This window comes from Pinus tabuliformis, chromosome 7, assembly GCF_031772625.1.
Source record: "Pinus tabuliformis cultivar Carrire ecotype Pingquan chromosome 7, CPIR1, whole genome shotgun sequence".
Classification (NCBI taxonomy): domain Eukaryota; kingdom Viridiplantae; phylum Streptophyta; class Pinopsida; order Pinales; family Pinaceae; genus Pinus; species Pinus tabuliformis.
The window spans coordinates 552771379-552791820 of record NC_142293.1 but is presented as its reverse complement, the minus strand read 5'-3'; the positions used below and the strand labels follow the sequence as shown (position 1 = coordinate 552791820).

Below are 20442 nucleotides of genomic sequence, written 5' to 3'. Positions count from 1 at the left end.
TATAGCAACCGACTTCTGCTTCCTGCTCATCCATGATATCGAAGCAGAATCCAAAGAGAACCAGCACTGAGAAGTGCTCTAGTGATCCTCGACGGTGCTTATAGCAACCGACTTCTGCTTCCTGCTCATCCATGATATCGAAGTAGAATCCAAAGAGAACCAGCACTGAGAAGTGCTCTAGTGATCCTCCACAATGCCTGCCCAGTCAGCATTCAAATAATCATGTAGTTTCATATTTCCAACAATGTATCTCAATCCATGAGAGATTGTGCCTCGAAGATATCTCAGAAGATTCTTGGCACCAATCCAGTGAGGCCCAACCAAATATGAGCTCACCATGCTAACTGCAAAACATGTGTCCAGACCGAAGTTCACCAAGAACATCAATGCGAATGAGTTTATGAAACTCAAAGGCATTTCCCAAATTTGGTCCGACATCACTACCATACAACTTCTGAAAGTTAAAATCCTCGAGGTAGTCACGGGCTTGCAGTTTATCATTCCACATCCAGAATCCAACTCCCTCTTACTTCTGCAAGTGAGAGGCTCTTCACCTATTTCAAATAGGTCGTCCTCAGACAATGCTGGTATGAGAGGTCTATCATCCACAACCTTCAAACAATGGTTTGGATCGGCTTGACTCTCCGTGAATCTCAACTTCATCTGATAGCTATCAATCCTCTCATACTATGCCCAGGGAGTTTTGCTTCAAGCCATAGAGGGCTTTCTTCCACCTGCATATGTGAGATTCCTGATCATGAATCTCAAACCGCTCGGGTTGTTCCAAACCTATGGACCTGCTACATGAGGGGAATGGTCCCCTTGTAAGATTTTCCTTCGTTACATCTCAGACATGTACTTTCATGCTCTTTTTGAATTCAGGCATCCCTGTCACCATCTGACTCACAGACCTCCGGTGTTATGTGTCAATGGACATGGTCCCCAGTGGACTTCCTGCAACTTGATACAATCCTGAACTCAAAAACATCTTTGAAAATTCTATTTTCAAACACGTACCTTTCCATCGATGAGTGCCACCAACTTCCATTACCGAAATGGACACCAGGTTCTTCTTGCGATAAGGTACATAAAAGAGATTCTGTAAATAAATCGAGTTACCCACATTCAATTGAGGGGTAACATTCCCTACACCCTTTCCGGGATAGGTGGCATCAGCTCCAAGTATAATCCCACGATTGTTTCCATCTCTACCAAATTTGAGAGTGCACCATACTATCCAATGAAGTGCCTTGAAGCACTACAATCAATAAGCTAGATTCCCAAAGAATCTGTAGGAGAGTGCCAATACAAGATAACGCTTCTTTATCTTATCAAAAACAACATTTGATTCTTCATTCCTGGGGTTCCTTGCTTTCTTTGAAGAGTCGGCCTGTTGTCGCACAGATTGTCACAACAACGCTCAGACTGGGGGCTGTCACCCTGATCCCCGATCTCTCCGTTTAAGCCTATCTCCCACGTCTAAGGGGGGTAGACCCTATGGGACAATGGATGACCAACTATGGACCAGGTGGGTTGGGAGACACGAGGGAAAACAAGCACTTAATTGATTTTATTAAGTTAGCCTTAAGGAGCTAATGATTAAATGATTATTTATTGAATATTGCAGAAATATAAACCATGTAGAACAATCTTTTATCATCAAATAACCCAAGCGATGTAAGATTTTCAACAAATGCACAACGCCTTTAAATGATCCAGCAATTAAACTTCAAGAAAAATTAAATGCTTTAAAACTTAAATGCTGACCAGCTACCACTTTCATATAGCCAACTTGTAAATAAACATTTTAAGTGCGTTTAGCTATAGAAAAATGGACCACAAAAAATGAATTTTCAATTTTTTTTATCAAGCTTCTTCAAAATATTTTATATATATATATATATATATATATATATTTTTTTTTTTTTTTCGCAGGTGCTGGAGTAGCATGGAAGGAATCCGCCGGAAGTAATGCTGAAGAGAAATGCAGAAATGGAGCTGTGAGGAGATAGGGATTTGATTTGCAGCAGAGTGAGAGGAGCTTTAAATATTTTCCAGAAATTTTGACAAAATTTTTTAACTCGCTCTCCTTCAGATTTCTTGAAACCCTCATAAAAATAAAAAAAAAAAAAAGATCTGAAAATGAATGATTTTAAAACCCTTGAAATGCAAGATTGCTGGTTGATATTTTTGGAAAGCAATTTTAAATGAATCCCCAGCAAACAGATAGCATAAAAAAATTTTGAAACCTTTTGCCAAAATGAAATCCTAGGCAGCAAACAGATAACTTGGAAAAACCCTCGAATTTCTTCAAAGAAAACCTGCAAATTCTCCAGTAAATTTTAAATTGCCCTGCATTCAGTTTTTTCTTTTTTTTAGGATCCTGTTGCTACAGATTTGCCTGCTGAAAACCCCACAAAAATTTTCCAGACTTGTAACCTGCAATGGCAAAACAAAATACCCAGAAACAATATGTGCAAGGAAAAAATAAAACCCTTCAAACCAGCTACGAATTTACAGATTTTCGACTCTTAAGCAGCCAGATTTGTCAATAATCACAATAATATTATCAGAATTTAATTTTAATGTGAGACACTTCAGAAAACCCTGCATGCATTCATAAAAAATTTCAAATGATAAGCCCGGGATCAAGAACTGGCTGGGCTCTTTCAGAAAACACAATCCGGGAGTTGGCTGGTTCAGCCGAGAACTTCCCCTAACGCCCGGTAATCTAAAAAAAAGGATTTCCTACACAGCTTAAAATCAACCATTAACATAGAGGGAGAAAACAATAGTGAAACCCAGATCAAATGGAGATACCTGCCATTATATTTCAGAATCTAAACTATCATTCAAACCCCAGAGATCAGACAAGATACCTGTGCCTGAATCAATCTTCATCAAGCTAAAATCAATAGCTGAAAATAAAATTATGCAGAAAAATAAATCATCTTACAGCATTTTCAGAAGAGTAACACCAGCAAGATTTTTAACCCCAAAGTCTTTCTTTATTGCACAAAAAATGACTACAAGAGAGCTTTCTTTAGCACCAGACTTTCAGATCTAATCTTATCTCAAATGACCCCTAGCACCCTATTTAAAGGAAAAATTCCCAACGGCTAATTCGAGTGATCCATGTCAAAATGATCTCGACCGTCGATGAGGATCAAGATATCTTTTAATCTCATCCGTCGAAATTTTAATAAATTAAAAATTAAAATTTTGCATTTGTTTTCTCAAAATTTAGACTTATTTTATTATTTTATTTTACTTCATTATTTTATTACTTTTTTAATTTTTATTTATTTATCTATTTTTTAATTTAATTTTATTATTATTTTTTTAAATTAAAATTTTTATTATTATTATTTTTATTTATTTATTTTTAGTTTTTTATATTTTTTATATTTTTTTAAATTATTTATATCTTATATTTTTTATTTTGTTTTTATTTTTATTTTTATTTTTAAATGGATCATCGAACTTAGCCTTTGGAAAAATCACCTAGGACTTAGGATTTAGGACTTATGAGGGGATTAAAACATTTTCTAACCCTCAAGACACTTTACATCATGACTTTTACAATTTTACATCTCAAAGGGGGAAAACCCATTTGACATAGACCCTCATCGACCACCCAGTTCTGCGACCAAATATAATCTAGCAGATTAACATACTAGGATTCCTCTAAGATTCTAATGACAAAATCCATTCCGGCTTTGGGGTTAGGCTGAAGGAAAACTCTGCCGATCATGGATCAGTGAGACAAAAAACCTTCCGGAACGTAGATTATCACTAGAAAATTAGGTCCACCTAGGCAATTTACATACATGACTCATATCTGCTAAGATCATTTACAATTCATACATGCAGACTGGGTTTACAACATAATATGATCAAGTCGATGATGACTGTCGAATGGCACAGACACGTCAATCAAGCGCTATCCCTTTTGTGAAGAAAAGGGGGTGTACTACCATGGGTAGTTGACACGTAGTGGTCAACACGGTCATTTCCTTGATGACCTGCATTACCTGTCATTCCTTTGATCATTGAAGATGTCCCTGGAATGATTGTTATCATCATCAAGAGATGTGTCTCTGTCATTCGAACACTCCTTCGCATAATGCCCGAACTTATTGCAACCAAGGCATCTGCCTTTCCTTCCACCCTTAGATCCAAACTTCCTAATGAAGTGATCTTTAGGTAGGCCATCAGAAACTTCCGTTGTGCCATTCTGATAATATTCTCTGCTTCGACTTCACCCTCGGTGAATTTGAAGAGGGATGAGGAATCCAATGATCCTTTCGTCCTTTCCCAATTGTCTTTAGTGATTGCTCTTTCACTCTTGCTTGGGCATTGTCTTCACCTCAGCTCTGATACCATGTTAATTTTAGGTATGTTCTACGCTTGGAGCAATTTATTTCAATTTTCACAATGAGCTCAATATCTTTTCTAGATTAGCAATCACATTAGCATTAAAGTAAACTGCAGATAGAACATAAACATAAATCGCAGAAGACAAGTCAAGACAAGAGGACACAAGATGTGGTGCTAGCCAAGGACAAACCACAATGTGGGGAAACCCTTGATCAATTCTTCTTATATGTTCTTCAATAGTTTGGCAGAGAGAGAGAGATAGTATGTTTACAACAGAAGTCAACACTTTGACTTATCTAGATAAGGGCATAGATCATCTCTAAGAAGATGATACATGAGATCAGTTGAAGACATGCTGCTTCAACTGATTCTCCAAGGTGACTCTTTCACCTATCGTCGTGCTACATTTTGTCATCATGCTGCACCTCACCGTGTTGCACCCATCATCACTATGCTGTATCTCATCATGCTTCATTCATCATGACTATACCCATCACTATACCGCATTATGTGCCATTGTTGCACCATGTTGCCAAACTGACCTATGTGCTCGCTGCATCTTGCTTGCTTGTTGTCCTTTGCATGCTTGCTATTGCATGCTAGCTGTCCCTTGCATGCTAGTTGTAACATTGCATGCATGTTCTATTTGTTGCTAAGTACCATACAACTGTCCCAATGTTAGTTAGTTTTCCCTTGCATGCTGCTCTCCTTCGGAGATAGATGCTCTGGCTGTTCCGGCAGTTTCGGCAATTTCGGTTGTTCCGACAGTTCTGGCAATTCCAGCTATTCTCAGCAGTTCCGGTGTTTCCCGGTAGTTCCGGGCAGTTCTGGCTTCTGCCTTCTGCGTCAGCTTTCCGAGAAGTTCCAACTGTTTCGGCTATTCCCGCTATTTCTGGCAGTTCTGACAATTCCCGGCAGTTCCCACAGTTCCTGGCAGTTCCAGATTCTGCCCTCCAGATTAGGGCAACGTTATCCCTTTGTATCTCTCCTCCTACTAAAACCCAAAGACAAGTAGAGAGGAGGAGATCCCAAGTGTGTTGAAAATGACTTGAAGGCCACCTCTATTTATACTAAAATGTTGAGCACAAGTGGGGTTTATTTGGTTGCTGGCCAACCTTGACAAATTGTCCCATAACACAAATAAATTCATATCTCCATGAATACTTATCGGAATCGGATGATCTTTAGATCAATCCTACACCTCTCAACGAGAGGGATCCAAGAAAAATATCAGTTTCCATCAATAACATGACCTACATGGAGTTTGGCCCTAGTTGCCAATTTTAACATTCCTCCTCATGAGGAGATTCACACTCACTACAAAAAAACTTCTCTAGCTTAAGTAATTTGAAATATTCCAACAACTTGAATCGTTCTTCGAAAATTTCCATTCCATAATTCCTCCTAAGATTAAGAACTCTTTCTATGTCATGGATGGCGAAGTATTTTGTTTTAATATCTTCAATGCACATCCTCTCCAAGAAAAATGACAACTTTGAATCAAATACATTGATATAAGACTTTTTAAGACAAACCTTATTTACCGAAGGATGGATCACCACATGTGCCTTGATGAACTTGAGATGAAATTTCCAATGATGTTCATGTTCTTCCTTTTTAACATGAAGGAATTTGTGCCACAAGGACTTAGCATCCCTTCATAACTTGCCATTAGTGGGTCATTTCCATTACTCATTCTTCATAGAATATGTCTCTAAAAATATTGTGGAGTCACTAGATAAGGAAAAATTCAAAAAGATCCTCGAAAAGAAAACCTCATCGTATCACTATAACATGTCTACTAATTCAACGAAAGGGATTTTATCCTAGACAACAATACCATTTTGTTACCCTTAAAATCTGCACTTCACAGATAAGTCTAACCATCAAGTACAAACCCTAGCGAAACTTTAGGAAATCACCCATTCTCACCTCGGTGACCGCTCTCCTCAGCTTAGGATGACACTTCTTTGGCAAAGGGGGCAATCACTAAAGACAACCGATCTGTTCTGTAAATACTGAAATCATAACTAGACCTGCATACTAGTAATATTTAGATTTTTAAGATATAAAGTGGGAAGCCAAACAGGATCTGGTGCTTTATCCTTGGGTTACAGAGTCTAGGCAACAAATGGAACTTGAAAACAGATAAAGAACATGTGATAAAACCACCAAACAAGAAGTATTATCAATGAAGGATAGATCTGATTATTGATATAATTGTAAAGGCCACGCCAAATGCTCAACAAAGATGCAACATATCCATAAGCTTCTTGCAGCCACATAACATATCAAAAGTAGGATTAAAGTAAATGACACAACCTTTTATTGAATGAGCAACCCCTGAATATATCACATTTAACTTTCATGTCAATGAAGAGAAAAGGGTTTTGAGACCACACTTCACCTTGCTCTTCAGCAAAGCAGAGCCCTCTAATATAAGCAAAACAACCCTTTACATGAAGATATGGAAGCAATACATAAATGGCAGCATTAAATAAAAATGAGATCCGTGAGAAAAGAAGATAGAAGCTCTAATTCATCAAGTCCTTCCTCCCCTCACCTCCAATTAGGGGAATTTCCATCATCTCAAACTTTTGCTTCGAGAGTTAGAGTTCTTCTCCTTGTATACCATCACATGGTATTGCATCAAATTACCTCATGAGTCATATTCAACAGTCAACTATTAATAATGTATAATAAACATCCTATATGGATTTCAACTCCTTGTCCTTCTTATGTTGGGTATTTAGTTAATTAACTACTGTTCATTACATTGGTATCAGAGACAAGTCTGATTCTATCTTTTAGCAACACCTTTTTCAGACTCTGTTTCATCTCTCTTTTGGCCACATAATTACTGAAGGAGGCAGTACATAATAAAGTGCACAATCATAAATAATCATAAGTGATTTGAATAGGCATAAATGTTGAAACTCACCTTACGAGCTGCCTTGCTGAACTGGGCTGCAGCATTGCTTACTGCAAAAACTGTGTTATTGAGAAGACTCCTTGTGCCTTGTGCCATGCCTGTAACAATCCCACCTGGATTCTGCAAAAGAAAAGAAGTTTAAGAACACTAATTACGGACAAATCTCAAGATTTTAGTCAATAGAGGCTTCAAGCTGGAAGAAAACAGTAACCTGGACAATGCTTTTTGCAGGCACAGAGATAAAATCTCTAATACCAAACCCAAGACTTCTTGCAAAGCCCATTGGATTACCAAAGACTCCTACTGAACCGAGCACCTGGAAAATATTCAGATATTATTAGCAACATCTCTTTGTCCTCTGAAAAGAAAATAGACAAATATAATAAGATGCCTTCCTTTTAAGGTCAGGCATTCTGTGAAATGCAATATCCTACAGAAACAATGCAAAAGCATGCAGGCATAATGAACAAATTTAACTTTTTCTTTCCATGTAATCTGTGTACTGAATATAGAACTCAATGTGTGAAGCCCAGACAGTCCAACTGTTGGGTAAATTAGCATGAACTTGAAGCGAACAAAGTTCCTTCTAATTACTCCAAAAGACTTGGAACGTCAAGATAACCATTTAGGATATAAATCTAAGTCACCTGACACGAGGATTCGGGATTCGCGGTGTCAGATTTGGACACGTTGACCCCTAGGAACAGGCCATGTAGGATTCATTATATATTATTTTATTAAAAAATATATATATATTAAAAATTAGATATTTCTTACATAAATTTTAATTAATGATACAAATTTATTGATTTCAAACCATAGTTTTAAAACTTCGACTCCGACTCCAACTCCGCCAAGGATCGACTCCACTTCGACTCCGAAATGGTAATGACCCGGCCGGCTCGATTTCAATGACTCGGTCGTTGTAAAAAATACATTAAATATTTATTTTTTTCATAAAAAAAAATAATTTTAAAGATTTTAAACATAATTTTAAAGATTTTCATTCATGTTTCCAAACACACAACATTATAATATAGATGGAAGACAACATATGATCAAAGTAGACTCATGAACCAATCCATTATATCAAAATGGTACCCAATGGCAATACATAGTCAACTGTCAGACATGATCAAAGACTCAAAACAAAAAACACATAACCAAGGAGGCTAGAAATGGCCTCTACAACAAAAGTAAACTGTGACGGTGACCAGACTCCAGTACTAGTAATACTTAGTACTGGCTAGTAGCTACTGCCAGAGGAGCCAAGATCATGTCGATCAATCTCTGGATCATCATCATCAGAGTCAGACAGGGGGCCCCATGGCTCCTCCTCATCATCATCATCTCCAACTGCAACTGTAGAAGTGGTACCACTAGCAGGCTGTGCAACTGCAGCAGATGCAAGCTAAGATAGAGTAGATATGCGGCTGCGCTTCTGTCGTGGCTGAGCAGAGGAAGCACCTACAACTGGAGTCCTTGCTGGCTGTGAGACTGAGGCTGGTGGATTGGGATCTGCATTCAACTGAACAGGCTGAAGTTGAACAGCATGTTCAAGTTCAACTGATGTCTCGAAATCTAAATCTAAATCAAGATCCTCATCAGGATCAAACTCTGCTGGACGACTCTCCACTACCCAATCTGATGTTGGATCAATGTCTTCCAACACAACGGGATCTGAATCAAGTCTTTTGTTCAGCAAATGGTTTCATCTGAGCCGAAGGTTGTATTGGACATAAACTAGATCATTTAACTGTTTTGATCCAAATGGTTTCTCTTCTTTGTGTGAATCCTCTCAAAGACAAACCAATTGCGCTCACACCCGGATGCACTGCAAGTTTGACTCAAAATACGAATTGCAAACCTTAGCAACTTAGGACAATGGCCACCAAAGGCCTCCCACCATTGTGCTGCAAAAAACATAGGAGTGTAATGAGTTAGCTCAACAAAATTACAAATTATATCTAACTTTCAAATTATCAACGATTTAACAAACTTAAAAAAAAAGAAGAAGTAAAACTATTAAGAATTTGAAAATTGAAATTTTTGTTTACCTGGCTCATCTGCTTCTCTTGCAATCTTTGCTAGGTTCTTCCCAAAGGTACCTGATGCATTGTTGAAGATATTGGCCTGTCGGTGTATCTCCAGCTGATCAGACTCCAATGGGATCATGCGATCAATGCAATCAATCAGTCCATCTCTAACCTCCCCCCTCAAAGCTCCCGACTCCTTAGCTTTATAATGATACCGTGGGTTCAAAAAATACCCAGCTGCATGTATAGGGCGATGGAGTTGATTGTTCCATCTTTCATCAATGACTGCCCAAATAGGCCCATACTTTGCCACTCTATCCTTGTATACCGTCTTTATTTGCTCCTTTGCTTGATCCATAGCCTCATAAATGAAGCCCATAGCCAACCTTTCCCCATCCACCAACCGCAACACCTTAACTAGTGCCTCAGCAAGCTTCACAATCTCTGCTGCCTTTCTCCAAAAAGTTTCTTCATGGACTTTCCTTTTCAATTATTTTCCTTCCGGTTTGTTAGACCAATTGCTTTGATTCCATTCATCACTGGAAAACATCTTTTGCAAGTTTCTATGTTGGGAAAGCATAGATTGCAATGTCAAAAAATGTGTAGCAAATCTAGTGATGGCAGGCCTAATAATATCCTTGCCCCCAGTGTGTTTCCTCATGAGGCTCAAAACCAATGTATGATTGTAGATAAATTTTGTTATGCTTTTGGCATGATCTATAGTGTTTTTGACCCAATCTAATTTTCCAATATCCTCAAGCATGAGGTCTATGCAATGTGCAGCGCATGGGGTCCAAAATATGGTCTTGTGTTTTTCCTCTAACAGTTTACCAGCAAGAACATAGTTAGAGGCATTATCTGTGATGATTTGAACAACATTAGCCACCCCCACCTCCTTAACAACCTGATCCAATAGCTGAAACAAGTGGCCATCTTTTACCTTATCAGATGCATCAACTGATTTTAAAAACATGGTTCCCTGTGGGCAGAAGACAAGAAAGTTTATGATGGTACGGTTTCTTTGATCAGTCCATCCATCTGACATGATGGTACACCCTGTTCTTGCCCATGAGTCCTTGAACTCTTGCAAATACTCATTAATGGATTGAATTTCTTTCTGCAAACGAAACCCCCTTAGCTCATGCATAGTAGGGCCTTTGAAGCCTTTTCCAGCAGCATGTATGGCATCAAACATAGGCTCATAATATGGTGAACGAGCAGCATTAAAGGGGATATCAGCATCATACCACCATCTAGCTATGTACTCACAAGCAGTCTCCCTCAATTCTTTCTTCCAATGGTCATCTAAAGTGGGCTGCATTTGAGTTTTACTAACTTCAGGACCATGTGCATCTGATGGAGAGGAGGGAGTGAAATAACTTTTGATAGTCACATCACCCTTTTTCAAATTCATTCTACCCTTTCCCTTATCTTGAACAGAACCAAAAGAGGGAGGAACATATCGGAAAGGGTTGGATGTATCAGTTTGAGGGATAGAGGAAGAACCCTCAAAATCATAATGGGGGTTGGTAGCCATCATTTTTTGTATCTCCCTCTTCCTCCCAATTTCAGCCTGTATGTCTCTTTGCCTAGCCTTATCTTCTTTAAATTTCTCAAAGCTGGCCAACAAATGCTTCCTAATCTCCCCAATTTCTGGTGAGGTACATGGGGTAATTTGGCCTCTAATCCCTACCAAGTGTTGTTTCAGCCTATTAATGCCCCCAGGACCTTCCTTAATTTTCCTATGGCAAAATTTGCATTGCATTTGACTATCAACCATTTCAACATATGCCCAAGCAAGATCTCTTGCTCTAGGTGCCATTTTTTGACTAGGAAATGAAAGCAAACAATCTAAAAATGAAAGAAAAAACCTTGATTCAATGTTCATTTATTTGACAAAAAACACTCTCTAAGCTTTTTAGATATGCATCTAAAATTTAGTAAGCAAAAACAGATTTATAGAGGTGAAAAAAATACCTCCAGGCACAAACTACCTCCTCAAGCTTGCTCCAAGAATCAGCTCCTCAATGCTGCTCCAAATGGCTGCCCAAGAAGCTCCTCACTCCAGCTACAATGCTCCTCCAAGACTCCTCACTGCTGCTCCAAAACAAGCTCAAGAACTGCTCACTAACTCTCAAAGAAGACTCTCACTCAAATGCATAAGATTGCTGTGAGAGAATGAGAGCACTTAGGTGTGTTAAATAGGGTTTGGGAGGGGGAAATGGACCCCAAAAGTCATTTAGCAAATTCATATAACTCCTTGGAGTCCAAACCAACCAAAAAACACTTTAAAAATCCATTAAAAATTTATTAAATCGCAGTTTGACGTGTGCCTAGGCATTTTTTTGCGACTCGGCCGAGTCGTAACGGAAACAGCCTAGTTGGCCGAGTCATGGCTGACTCGGCCAGTCGAACCGTTCCAAGGGCCAAGTCACAGCAGAGGGTAATGGCTCAGATCAACCCAGTCGTTTCGGTATCGAAACGGCTGTTTCTTAAAACAATGTTTCAAACATAGATCTTCATCTATAGCATGCATAGTACATACAAAATTCAAATACATGTCAGTGGTACTGGTCACATAAATCATGATTCATAATTCATAACTGAAAGACAACTTACAACTACAAGATAGTAAGATAAACACACTGACAACACATTTCTGTTTAAAGCAAAGTAATAAATATCTCGAGGCATTGAAATCTAATATTAGTGGAGAGTACAACATTGTGTTGCACAGGTACCTGCACCCGGGGGTGGGGTTCTCGAACCCGTCCCGGGTTCCCGCACCCAAGTACCTGATTCGGGTACGGGTTCTTCCCAGACGAACCCAGAAGAACCGGGTTCTTCAAAAAAAAAAATTGGGTTCTTTTCCTTTAACGGGTTCTTGGGTTCTTGGGTTCTTCGGGTGCTTGGGTTCTTGGGTTCTTCGGGTTCTTCGGGTTCTTCGTGTGCTTGGGTTCTTGGGTTCTTCGGGTTCTTCGGGTTGGGTTCTTTGGGTTCTTCGGGTTCTTTGGGTTCTTCATAAAAAAACTATATTAAAAATTTAATTTTCAAATAATAATTTTTTATTGAAATTTAAAAAATGATATGCCATAAACGAATGATATGCCATAGAATATAGAATATATGCCATACACGAATGATATCATTTTTGGAGTCATTGATGGTCATTGGTCTAGTTTGTCCTTCAGAGATGGTTGTAAGGTCTTCTGAATGTTTCTCAAGGAAATTTTCTGCCATCATTTCCAAAGATTACAGTTTCCAAAGACTGTCTTTTTTCACATGCCTTAGCATTGCTCTGTGTGCATGACGTGCTGCTCATGGGTAATGAATCATTGTAAAACTTTATCAACAGTGATAAGTTTTTCAAAACTTATGAGCGACACAGTATTCTGAAATCATATATGATTATGATATCTCAATATTATAAAAGGAACATTATGGGTGTACAATCCCACAAGCAGAATATCATATCATATCGGCTGTAGCTTTGTGGAAATATTTAATAAGGTGATGACCATAGTTGGAAAAAAAAGGGTAGCTGTTTGCACATTCATGAGTCCCTTCCTACCGCAGGAGATTCTTATGATCAGTGTCTCCATTAGTCTTATGCTATAAATTTATAAAAACAATTTCAAAACTTATGCCCAAAGTTTGTTAGAGTCTCAATGTAAATTATGAATCTCCTGTATTTGTGGATCTTCAATGCCTTTAATATTATATGGCATCGAAACCAGAACTGGAAAAGAGACCTCTTACTCTGTAATTTGAGCCTGCAGATTCTTGTAAATCAATTTGGAATGAATTTATGAAACATTCATTCCCAAGCCAAATAAGTTAATAACCATCAAGTTATAAACTGTAAATGCACGCGTACAGGTTCAGACATTTTTGGTCAAATAGAAAGTAGGATTGCGACCAGCCATAAGCTGTAATCAGCTGATGCTGTTAAATGGCAAAGGGCTATTTTGGAAAATGGCTAAATTAAGTATCAAAATCTTCCAATTTCTCACAGCATTCTGATAACATCATGTTAAGATTAAAACTAGGAAAATATGCCTAAATGAATAAGCGTGTTTTGTGGAAGGGTAAGGCTGCCACTGTTTTAACTTTTTGGGATTGCTTTACCACAGAGCACACCATGCATGGGGCAGGTGGATGATTAGATATCAAGAAAAGTCTAGACCACTATCAGGTTGAGAAGAATCTCTTATGAAAAAATTGTGTTTTTATATGGGAGAGACTAAACATGTTTAAATGATTATCATTAAAGTTTTCTTGTTTAAAGTTGAAAAAATATACAAATTCAAATTTCATATATATTATTAATTACAAATTTATAATTTATAAAATATAATTATTAAAATTTAATATTATTATATTACCCGACGAACCCACGCACCCTGTTTCCAAAAATGTCGTCCCCGTCCCCGTCCCCGCACCCATGTTTCCTGGCAACATAGGTACAACACTAATGAGATTGACTCATTTTGCAGAGAGCATGGTATCAAGTGGAAATTCACAATCTATGCCGGAGCAGAATGTGATTGTGGAGGCATTAGGTCGATTTTGTTTATGTTTCTAATCAATGACCTGGGATAAAAGGATTTAAATTACCCCATATTTTGCAATGTGGGGCAAGCCTCAATAGCATGTTATTTCACATAAAAGTTGTAAACCATACACACACTGCAACTTTGTGCATAGTTGCGCCCAGAAAAGATATGGAAACAAGAAAACCAAGTCCAATCAAAGAGAATGTGAAACATTCTATTGAAAATCTGGATGATACATGTAGAAAAGGAAAAATAGAAACCACCATTAATGACTTACAAATAAAAAGGCTATCTTATGATCCTATAGTTGAAAAATTCCTCAATCAAAACATCTCGTTCAAATAACTTACTTGATTGACATCATCATGAACAAAACCTTAATAAGTACATCTTGAATATTTACTCAAATCCGACTTCCACTATACATTTAGGATTTCCAGTATACATCTAACTGTGTTACACTATATCTTGCTAGAAATAAAGGAAATGCAACCAGTAAATATCTTCCAAAAGATGGTCCGGACAAACACAGGTCACTTTTCCGCTAAATGAATCCTGTACACGCTGTGAAAAATCAGGACACGCTAGTGAATTTCATGACATGCTTGGGATTCGACGTGTCCTCATAGGATTCGACATGTCATGTTTTTTGGACATGTTTTTCGGCCGAATCATGTCCAACACGCCGGATTCGAACACGTGGCCCCTATATAACGAATCTAGTTACTTAGATATAAATATTATATTAAATAAAATGAATAAGAATGAATTATGATGATCAATTACAATGAGAACGAGAGGCTTGCTTATATACTAAGTAAGTGTCTCTTCATGAAGAGTCATGTCTTATTAGACATGCCTCTTCAGCCTAATTACTAGCTTAACTAATTATTATTTATGATTTATCTTTATTATTTATATTTATATTATTTATATATATTTTATTCGTTACATTGCCTCCTTCCTCAAAGAGCTTTGTCCTCAAAGCTTGTCAATGAAAAAGGCTTGATCTCTTTTTCGGCTTCGAAAGTCTTTCTGTCTTGGAACAATCATCTTCGTCGATACAAGCTGATATGATCTTCTAAGTGACAAACAAAATTGTCGCACCGAGAAGGGATCAGACCATCCGAGATTAATCTTCTGTATAGCATTCTGATCACTGGAATTTTGTAACGACTTGTCCTCGTAGCACTGGGTTGAGGTTACATTACTCTTTTCTGGAACATTAGTTTGTTGTTTCGGTTCTGACTGGTTCAAATATGTAGCATGGTTGATTCGTCTGTTCTCATGATTCGGATGCCGATATGGAACTTTTTTTGTTTGATTTTTCCTTACTGGGCATGTGCCAATTTTTATATTTTCTTCTGGCGAAGATGTTGTTGAGTTGGTTATGAAACATTCACTAGGGATGTTCATTGTTTGAATTGCAACATCCCAGCGCATGTTTTCTTCAACTTGCTTGTTTTCTTCCTGAGTTGTGACATTCACTAAATCGATATTTGTTGTTTTGTCATCAACTTGAATTCCTACATTTGATGCTTCCTTCTTGATAAGTTGTTGTACCTAGCTTTCTAATGACTTCTTATCCTTCTTAAGTTTCTTAATTTGCGTCAGCAATTTTTCACTATGGTTTTTAAGTCGAGAAACTTCTTCATTTTTGTCAACAGTGATTTTATTAATTTCGTTTTGCATATTTTGTAATACTTTTTTACCTTCTTGAGAAATTACTTTCGAAATATCTGAGATATCTTCTGGCACTACTGAATTTGGTTTCAATGTAAAATCTTGGAGCATTATTTTCTTCTTCTTGTAAGAAAATGTCAAAAACTTTTTTTTGTATTTAGAATAAAGGAACCTAGAGTTTCCATCCATGGTGATCCCAAAACAATGTCACTATCGTTAGAATATAAGGTTTTCACGGTGAATTGTGAGGTAAAAGTGTAATCTCCAATACTTAGGTGTAGATTGCTTATGTCATATTGTTTGTCATATTCGCCAAGAATATTCTTTTCAACTATATTTGATTCAGGAATCACCAATTGGTTAGCACATTTAAGACTAGCATAATTACTTTTTTCAGCAGCACTGATAGTGATTATGATATCTCTTCTTGCGAGCGATCCTTAAATTTTAAATAAGGTTTTAGGAAACCTTTCATTACTAGTCTCCATTTTACTCTTTAAATATTAAATACCTTTTTAAATCACTCTTTTTTTTATTTATTTTTTTATTTTATATATTCTCTTAATCTATAAAATATATTCCACTTCGCTCTTATAAAAATCATGTATATATATATATTTCAAATATTCTCTTCTTCTTCTTCTTCTTTTTTCACTCTTTTAATAAAAAAATTTATATAATAATAACTTTTTCTATAAATAAAAAAAATTATATATATTATATAATTTTAATTTATATATATTATATAATTATATAATATATTTATTTTATATAAATATATTATATAATTTACCTTTCACGTAAGAGCTTTTGTATCCCTGTTTTTTTTTAACTTTTAAAATACCATGGGCTATTACCATGGGTTGTTTTTAAAACCACAGGCTTCTCCATGTAAAAAGTTTTAAATATACTTGGTATGAGATTTTGTATCCGTTTTGTTTTTTCTTTTACTTTTTTTCTTCTTCTTCTTTTTTATTTTATTCCTTATATTTTTTTTTGGTTAATTTATCTTTTTATGGCCAAAGGCCTAGAAAAACGGAGAAAAGAAGAAACTCCCAAATATTTAGCGAAAAGCTTGAACTGCAACAGCAATAAATTTGACGAAGAGTCGATAGCCAAAGACTTGGATCGGAGAACGAGCTTTGTGCACCGGTTAAGCAACCTAGAGGACTGAACTACTCTGATACCAAATGAAGCGAACAAAGTTCCTTCTATAAATTAATTACTCCAAAAGACTTGGAACGTCAAGATATCCATTTAGGATATAGATATTATACTAAATAAAATGAATAAGAATGAATTATGATGATCAATTACAATGAGAACGAGAGGCTTGCTTATATACTAAACAAGTGTCTCTTCATGAAGAGTCATGTCTTATTAGACATGCCTCTTCAGCCTAATTACTAGCTTAACTAATTATTATTTATGATTTATCTTAATTATTTATATTTATATTATTTATATATATTTTATTCGTTACAGAACTTCATATCAAATTAACACTAAAAGTGTACATCAGTTTGCATGCTGACTCGACCTTGATGTCATGCAAAAATTAAGAGTCTAATCCAGCACTACACATGCATTGGAAACAATTAAGCTTTTGCAAACACATTTTGGTTATTTGGGTGCAAAGTTGCAAACATTGAAGGTTAAAACTTAAAAGACAAGGCCACAATCCAACTCAAAGGCAACATGAGTGCTGCTTTAGATTATAACACTGCTTCTTTAGGACAGATCTGGAACAGCATACTAATACAATGTCTTCTGTCCATCATTATCTCAAGCAGAGTCCAATCAAAGGTTTTACACATGTTCTGATACTATACTTGTGTAGATTTATTTCTTTATATTATTTTCAGTATTTCACTTGCACTCCTACATTGTATTCATACTGGTTGTACTCTTCAGTCCCATTGATGCACTTTTGTGGTCATTCGTTAAACATTAATATAATTATCATATCTTATTTTATCTTATCAACAGAGATGTGAACAGCATTTGCTGTGCATCATTGAATTCTCATCTCATGAAAGAAGGTACTGCTACAAGTAAGTGAAAATACAACCAATACATATACATATTCCCTGTACCACACACTGTGTACAGCCCTTAAACATGCATGAAGAAGACTGACTGAAATAAGGCCCAGTATTTATATTGGGTATTCCTTAAACAAGTAGAGTGCGGCCCTTAGATTCCCACAAATACAAGTTGGCCACTTCACAGTTACGATTTTCTCACAGATCGCTCAACCAAAATACCTAATGTATAGGTTGGCCTAAGCAAAATTGTTGATGTGCAGGTCACTGCAAAAGGCCTCCTGAAGCAAGCTTTTGTCCAAGTCAACAACAAATACATTCATATTTCTGTGCTTACCCTTCACAGCTTTATCCACAGGTAAAAGCTAGGTGCTGAAATTCTGGATGTAACCTAATTCAATAATAACAGAAATTTATATAATTGCAGCTCTCTTATAGCCTTGAACCTGCAAATTACCATTTTGTAATTTTTTGACAGATTGAACCATGAGAAGACCAACAAAATAGCTCTTTGATGCTAACAGGGACACTAATCCTCAGCATCCTATTATCTATATTCTTCCTGCATATTCCATTTCCAACAGATGCTGATTTTTCAAGGGAACCATTCTTCCAGCACAGTCTACTCCTTCCCTGATAAAAACCTCATATCCTTTAATAAGAATTGTTAATGTTATTAGATTGGACAGGTGCTTCTACATAGGCTAGGTGTGAAACATGTAGAAGGTGTCAAATTGCCTCTTTAGGTGCTTGCTTGAGAGGAGTAAGTGATTATTATGATTTGTATACTAAGTTTACAATTGGAAAAGTACATTAATTATTTGAATAATGAAAGTTGACTAATAAACCAAGTTTCTAAGCATAATTAATTAAATTATTTGCATGACTTAGATCTAATCTCTATCGTTGATCTGCAGTGAGCCTTAGGATCTAATCCTAGCCATTGATCACTTAGGAGATTAGGGTTAAGGATTTGGCTTAATGAAATTATAAAATAATACTAAAGGAGAGGTGAAAGATACATTGTGATTGAGAAAGCAATTTTCTCAAGGAGTGAGAGACTCGAGGACTAAAGAGAAGCAAAAGGTGTGCAGCAAGGAATTTTCAGAAGTGAAATTCAGGGAGGCCGAGTTTTTTGAGAGAAAGGACAAGATTTTGGAGCATGCCAAAACCAATCAAGAGAAGCAGAGTTTTTCTAGCCAAGTTTGTGCAGAGGAAGGAGGCCAAGTTTCCTAGTGCACAAGGAGCCATATAGGTGGAGGAGGAGTTCGATTTTTGCAGGTAGAGGAGCTGAGATTTCCAAGTCCGATTATTCCAGTGAGGGTGAATTTCCGGGGGCTGAATTTCTCGAAGAGGCCGAAATCTGTGGGTCAAGGCCCTAATTTTCCAAATTTAAGAGAGTGAAGGAGAATTTGTTTGGGAAGAATTTTCTACTGTTCCTGTGATTGATTTTCATATTTTATTTCTGCTGTGATTTTATATCTTAAGTTAAAAATACCAGTGTATTTATTTTCTATCAATTTTCAGAATTTTACTGAGCAAAAATATATTTTGAGTATAAATTAATTGTTGAGGAAAAATAAAACAGACTTGGTAATAAAATTTAACACAGTATTAAAGCACTGGCAACTCTGAGGGGAAGAACAAACTGTCATAAAGTTTTACAGCAGGAACCTGTTATTTTTCAAGCAGTATATTTTCTGAGGTTTTGAGTATTTTGAATTGGAGGTTTGCAAGGATGGTTGCAACAGGATTAAGGTTTGAAGATCGGTTGGAGGGTCCATCCAACTACAATCCTTGGAAGGAGAGGATAGCATTTGTGTTGGTGGAGAGTGGAATCTGGAAGTTTGTAGATCAATAACTCATCCCTCTGACAGATGCTTCACAATTGCCCATCCATAACCAAAAGATGTGGAAGCCAAAGGAATCATTCTGAATGGGATGAAGAATCACATGACCCCTCATCTTTGCAGACAGAAATCAACCAAGGAAATGTGGTGTTGATTTTGGGTAGCATCGGATGTGCTCTAGCTCCGAAATTTTGTGGAGGGGCTAGAGCACATAAGATATCCAAGACCTAGAAATAGTTTCGAGAAATTCCACATGGATGAGGAGTTATTAAAACAATTAATATTTTTAATGGGTTCCTAAGTCTGGACTTAGGAAAATAAAAATATTAATGGGTATTAATAAGAATATGGGTGAGAAACTTCTAAGTGACAAGGATCAAGTCTGTTTTAATCTTAGCCATTGATTAGGGACTTAATCTCGGCCGTTGATTCATCAACAAGAAAAGTATAAGAGGAGAATTTAGGGTCAGTTGGAGATACACCAAGTTGATCAAATCAGTTCAGTTTTTCTAGGGCGTGGTTTTCCGAGAAAATTGAACTAGTGATCTGAGTTGTAGTGAGAGGGGCAAAAGCAGAGAGTTGGATCTGAAAAGAGTTCTAAGCCAACGAGTACTAAGCAAAGAGGCAATAGTAGCATCAGAGAGGCAGCGTAGAGCTGACGCAGGCCAAGAGGGTCTCTTGGAGTAGCAATGCAGGATAATCATTAGAAGTTCGATATTTTGTTGAAGAAGCAAGGTTCTGAGCTGAGAGGGTTGAACAATAGTCTTTTTCCAACAAATCGATCTAGCAGGAGTGATGCAGTCTCCTAGAGGCAAGATGTTGGCCCAAGCAGAGATTGTGTTGGGATTTTCGCAGTGATGGCCGTAGTCAGGCCACTCAGTGGATCAGTTGTGACTTGGAGAACGAGGTAAAGCCTCGTATGTATTTCTTGTTGCCGAGATTTCTCTGAAAGGTTAGTCA

The 20442-nt window shown here is 37.0% G+C and overlaps 1 protein-coding gene across 1 annotated transcript in view; it reads right to left on the bottom strand.

Moving 5' to 3' along the window:
• Positions 1-20442, bottom strand: part of LOC149248565 (uncharacterized) — a 392334-nt gene that overhangs the window by 31026 nt on the left and 340866 nt on the right. The window contains exons 36-37 of the mRNA XM_089450455.1: positions 7524-7628; positions 7322-7432 (exon numbers count right to left, since the gene is read on the bottom strand). Coding sequence (XP_089306581.1) covers positions 7322-7432; positions 7524-7628 — 216 coding nt within the window. The remainder of the gene's footprint in view (positions 1-7321; positions 7433-7523; positions 7629-20442) is intronic.